The sequence below is a fragment of the Argiope bruennichi genome, chromosome X2 (assembly GCF_947563725.1).
Source record: "Argiope bruennichi chromosome X2, qqArgBrue1.1, whole genome shotgun sequence".
Lineage (NCBI taxonomy): Eukaryota > Metazoa > Arthropoda > Arachnida > Araneae > Araneidae > Argiope > Argiope bruennichi.
The window spans coordinates 116965766-116972037 of NC_079163.1; the positions used below are offsets into that span (position 1 = coordinate 116965766).

A 6272-nucleotide genomic window follows, 5' to 3' on the forward strand; every position below is an offset into this window, starting at 1 on the left:
AATAAGGTTAAAAATTTCTGGCGTTACTAAAATTATTTGTTTTTACGACAGCAATTTTATTTGCGCATTCAGCCGTAAGACCTTAACCAGTGTATGTATCGACTTATTGCATTTTTATACTTCTAAACAATAACTAAGCCCTTCATAAATATTGTAATGTAATATAAAAATTACCTAGAATAGATAAATGTCTCAAATATTCTACGGATTCTCATTTGAATCAAAGCAAAAAACATTCTCTAAACAGAAGAAGTCATGTAATTAGATGGTGGAAAAAATAAACTAATTAAGGGTTTAAAACTTTGTATTTTCTTCTTTCCATTTATATGCTATACAACATAATTTTCATGCGATATCTTAAAAAAAATGCAGCTTTGTTGAATCTTACAAAAATAAAATCGGAGCAAAAAATTATTACATTTTAATGACCGCATTTAAGGCAAGTAATTTAATGTAACATTTATTATTAACTAAATAGAGTAAAAATTTGTTAAGACTTTCCACTGCAGAACTAAAAATACTAATCAATAACATAAATGAAAATTCTGAAATTGTAAATGATTTCTGAAATCAAAGTTAATCAATTTTAATAATTGAACTATGGATATTTTACAATGAAAATAATCGACTATTAAAGTAACTCAATATTTTTAGAAAATAGTGAAAAATTTGAACTAATAGGAATGTGATAAGTCACTAGACAGATTTACACAGATAACTGAATCTAAAGCTCGAAAAAATTAATTTATTCAATGTCTAGCATTGAGATCGAGGCATAAGCGAAATGTGTTTCATTTGAAATTTATTAACTTCCATCAGAGAAAATTTCAAATCACTTGACAGATTTAGATAGAAACTGGATCTAAAGCGCCAAAGAAATTGTTTTAATTTATTCAACATCTCTCACTTTCAGTTCGAGGCACAAGCGAAATGTTGTTTCATTTAAATACAAAGGACAATTTATCGTATCTTGAGCATCTACTGTATCGAAACATAGGCGAATTTCCGAGAAATGTATATTTGTTTAAAAAACTGACCTTCTAAACGAGACTAAATTATTCGAATTTTAGATTAGATTAGATCTGACAGTTATTTTAAAAGGAAATCGCTGCTAATTTTTTTAAGAAAGAATGCATTTAAAATAACTCTAATAGGAAAGGGTATTTGTTAAATTTACAGTATTTTTTATTTTATTTTTCTTCAAACTGTATAAAAAAATTACCAGTCCCTTCCCACTTTAATATCATAAGAAAACGCTACATTGTGGGAAATTAATCAAATTGCTTATTTATCTGTTCTTAAATTTTTTTTAAAAAATCTCTTAATTTATTTTTTTTTTTCATTTGTTTATTAAAGTACAAAAACTATAAAGAGATTTCGCTAAAATGTAAAAACAATGATTTAAATTGTTTTTAAACAATCGTTTTAATTTTGACATTCAATTAAATTTCGTAATCTTTTTTATCATATTTAGCAATTGCTCAAGAAAACTTTAAAATGAAAAAAAAAAAAAAAACTCATATTCATAGTTTTTATTAAATTCTTTTCTTTTGATCTTTTTTCTTTTCATTTCATTTGAGAATTATCATTAAATTACATGTGTCAATTACATTTATCTAGTCTAATCCATTTAATATGAAATGATGATCATCTAATTTAACCGAATTAAGTCTACTCTAGCTTACATATTCATTTTAAAATTAGTGTCAATATACTTGGAAAACTTCATAAAAGAAGAAATATTGCGGAAAAATAATGCAATGTAAAATAAAATTTAAAAAAAAATGATCTTACATTCTTCTGTCTGCCTTTCCACGTACCAACCATTCAGCCCAAACACTTGGATGCGGGAGTTTTTCTATTAGGAGTGTAAACTCCCATCTGACTAGACGCTGAGAGGCGAATCGCGTCTCCGCGGAATGCCGGCGATCTTCTGTCTTGAAGCGGCGGATGAGCCAGCTGATGAGAGTGAACAAAATCACTGACGGTTCCAGGGAAAACTTGTTTCACTACCATAGATAATTTTCTGGTTAGCCCGCGCTATTCAGATGAGGGATTTTGTACTGGGTGTGTGTGCTGGATATACTTTAAATGGTATCAAATTATTTCTTAGAAGTTCTTTAGTATGCAAGACTTTTACAGAATTTACCTGAATATTAATATAATTAGTAGAAATAATAGTTTTTGCTTAACCCATCACTTTTTACTTAATATTCTTACATTTTGAGACATTATTAAATTACCGTTCAGTAAACTTATTTAACACAAACCTGCCTTGCTTTCAATTACATTAAGACTGGTTCTTAAAATATATCTAAAAATTTACAAATGTGAATTATAACATTAAATTTATATAGTGTTTGATACATAATATCAGTTTTAAGTATCTTGAACATGATGGCTTTAAAGTTAAACAAAACTCCAAATTAAAATTCTTTAAATAATTTTTAATATATAGAGTTTTCGATCAAACGTTTGTTTCCAATTAGAATGAAGTACATTTTATTAAAAATGATACTTAAAAAAATAATTTAACAAAGTAACATAATGTAATATTTAATTTTAAAGCTTATTAATGACTATTTGGTTTTAATTTATCAAGAATTAAATAATATTTTATACTGTTTTGCTAACAGGTGTTGAAAAGACGATTAATTACCTACAAAGCAATAACAATTAAGTAATAGTTTAGAGAAATTCACTTTGATTTCTAATCATTGTATTCATAGGAAACAATTAAAAGAGAGGGAAAATTAAAATTTTACATTGCATAAATAATAAACATTTATGAGCATATGATTGATCTCCAAAATATACTTTAATGCTTAAGTCATGTATTGTTAGCCGTGGAAGGCTATTAATATCTAACAGTTTTAAATGCGAATGGCATTTCAAAATTTCAAACATTGATTGAAATGATTAAAAGTCGGCTTTATCATAATACATTTGTCAGCCTGCCAATCGTCATTTATCACACAGGAGCTCTTTTCTCACAAGACTATTAAGTTAAAATATTTCTGCATTTATTTTATCTTAAAATATCCTACATTTTTACTTCATACATCCGATTGACAACCAAAGCCTTTTAACTAATGATAGTTAATTTGCTTGAGTATCTTGGATTTATAAAAGCACACTAAGAATAAAAGTCATAGCTACTGGATTTATAATTGTCTATCTTATTATATTTCATTAATTCAACTGTTCTTAAAATAAATTCAATTTTCGAACCAAATACAGCAAAAGTAATTAATAAATAAATGCTGAAGTCTATTCTGATTATAATAAATTTCTTATCGCACAGTTTAATGATTTCAGATGTTGCATTACTTTATATTCATACTTTATAAAAATTTTAGCTTTAATTAAATTTTTAAAATTTTCATATAATCAGTGCATAAAAGTGATTACCAAGAGGCAGAAAACAACTAATATATAACAGTTCCAAGTGGTTTTAAAGCAATATATAAACTGAGAGCAGAAATTGATCATTATTTTTACCTGAGAATATACATTATTGATTATTTCTTTTAAATATTTAGTTCTAAAATAAAAAATTAACATTTTCAAAGTTATTCACTCTTACAATTCAACTATACATCATTTAAAAATAAATATACTATTCAAGAACATAATCATAAATTACTAGAACCATCTTACCTTCTAGACAAGAAGTATCTGATAAAACATCAAAAGTATTTTTGCAATCAAATTTATACGTAAAAGCACATTTTCAAAAGATGTCCTATTTCAAATTTGTGACAAATCATATAAAATAAAAGTAATTAATGAAACTAATTATATATTATATTCAAAATTAGAAACCGGTTTCTATATCAAATTGGAGATAGTTAAGCTAAAAGCTAAATTTATTTAAATTATAAATTTTTTTCCAAGTAAATTTCTAAATGCGATAAAAGCACGTGTTAATTTAATATTTTAATTACAAGATATTGAAAAATTCTTAATTAATTTTTTAAATAAATTACTTATACAGAGAGTTAATGGTCCTTATATAAATGAACTATCTGAATCTTTGCATAAAATCAAAGATTAAAAATTCAAGTTTATATTCTACGAAAAGAGACCTTTAAAAAAGTTAGCTGCAAACTGATTTAAAGAGTTCGTTGTTATATTTTTCATTCCTTTCATAATTTCAATATAAGAGTTAGGATTCGATGAAAATTAAAGGAATGGTTTTCATACTGGATTGACAGTTAGAAATGGAATACTTGGTAAAAACGGGATGGGAGTTTGAATGAAATCTATGGATGATAACAAGAAAATGAAGATCTTCCCACTGCCTAGAACACATTTGTGCTTTCTCTATATGTGGTATCACTACTGAGGTGGGGATAGAGAATGGAATTGCGGTCATCGTGACCACGTTCCATTGGCATCCATGGCATTGGAACTGATCGTTTGCAAGTACTGGCGGTACTTTTCAAAAGCGTTCAATGTAGAACCGGGACAGCTGGCGAACGCCGTATCCAGGGGCGACCGGGACAGAAGAGGGACACTAGGGCGCAAAGTCAGCATCTCCGGTTTCACATCTGGAGATTTGGATTCGCCAATTATCCTGTCGATGGAAAAGCTCGGTTTGGAAGTCATCGCCTTCGGGCACTGTGTAGAGGTTGAGGTGACGTCACTGGGGTTTTCGAAAATAGCCGGTGGCCCAGTACACACAGGAGTGACCATGGGATTGGGCATTGCTCCTAAGTTTATGGGATGCAAAGTGACCCTTGCCAAGTCCTGGGGTGTCAGAAGGGGCACAGGCGGCGGCATGTGTGGCATGTACGGATATCCTAAAGCCAAGTTGGGATGTCCGGCAAAGAGCCCATGTCGGTATGGGTCCAGAGTTGCAGCCATGAAAGCAGATGGATCCTTAAGAGGGTAAGTTTGCTGGCGCTTGTATCGCTTGCGTCGCCTCAGAAAACTTCCATTGTCGAACATGTCTTCTGACATGGGATCGAGGGTCCAATAGTTTCCTTTACCAGGATTACCGGGCTCCCGGGCAATTTTTACAAAACAATCGTTAAGGCTTAAATTATGCCTTATGGAATTCTGCCATGCTGGAAATTTCTCGCGATAGTATGGGAATCTTCCCTTTATGAATTCACATATTCCGCTAAGGGTGAGTTTTTTCTCCGAAGAGTGTAAAATAGCCATTGTGATTAATGCTATGTAGGAGTAAGGGGGTTTCACTAAATGTCCTTTACCTTTCGTGGAGTTAGATTCATCTGTGTTATTGTCCTGACGTTTTGAAGATGGATCGGTGGAAGTGTCCGTCGTGTCCGCTTCGGCAACACCACCCCCATCAAAATCACTATCTTGTAGGCTACTGTCTGAGTCCACCGAAACTAAAGCATCCAGCTTGGAATCATGTGGAGGCATAGTCATCAGCGGGGAACACATGAGATCTTGAGAAGGAATATATCCTGGACGAGGCACGAGTGCTCCGTGCTGGACATTGTCCATCATTAAGTTCCCGTTGGTCAACGAGATCGCCTGGCTGCGAGGGCCCGGCTCTGAGGCCATGTGAAAGCGCATTGGCCCACTGACACCAGCGTGGGAACACACAGTTTCAGCTCTGATTCCACCCGCGCAGTGAAGGAACCACAAGGAAATCGCACGGCAATGTTAGGATACCCTCTGGAGAAAAACTACGACGCCCGAAGTGTGTTTCCCAACTCCGCGGAGTGCTGTCCGCTACTTCATTCGAGAGTGCGATAGCCAATCGAGAGGCGGGAGAGTCAAAAGGCGGATCTTAAGTTCTTGGCTCCTCCTCCTCTGCATTACATATTCATGAGTGAAAATAACCATTCGGAGCAGGAGGATCGGCGGGAAGATGCTCCTTCATTGAATTTCGGTTTCGAGGCTTTCGGCTCCTGGGAAAGTGAAACCTGTTCCGGCTGTCGCCTACAACAGTGTTACTTAACGAATCACAGACTGAGGTAGGTTGAGTTTTAAATTGATTAGTTACCGCGGGACTTTGAACCGAATCACTGTAAACATACAACACCAGTAGTCATGCCATATCTGGTTGTGTAATAAAGATTCTTAGATTTTCAAAATACACTTATTTGGAAATGGCATACGAATGTAATGAAAACAAATGTTTCTTTTCATATTTGTGGAGTTAGTATTTCATATAATTTTAGGATTTGATTTTTTTTTTTTTTTTTTACTTGTTATTACATACAGAATAATACACGTATTGTGCAAAATTAGTTGCATCCATATGATACATAGAAATATATTAAATTTTGGAT

The 6272-nt window shown here is 32.1% G+C and overlaps 1 protein-coding gene across 1 annotated transcript; it reads right to left on the bottom strand.

Moving 5' to 3' along the window:
* Positions 1-4083: 4083 nt before the first annotated feature.
* On the bottom strand, positions 4084-5638 carry LOC129960634 (forkhead box protein D3-like). The gene has a single exon (XM_056074180.1). It carries the CDS (start codon positions 5548-5550, stop codon positions 4375-4377), a length of 1176 nt encoding a protein of 391 aa, XP_055930155.1. The 5' UTR covers positions 5551-5638; the 3' UTR covers positions 4084-4374.
* Between the last annotated feature and the right edge of the window lie 634 nt (positions 5639-6272).

Bases quoted from the DNA above. Each gene is read 5' to 3' on its own strand.
- LOC129960634 (XM_056074180.1), bottom strand. From the start codon at position 5,550: ATGCGCTTTCACATGGCCTCAGAGCCGGGCCCTCGCAGCCAGGCGATC.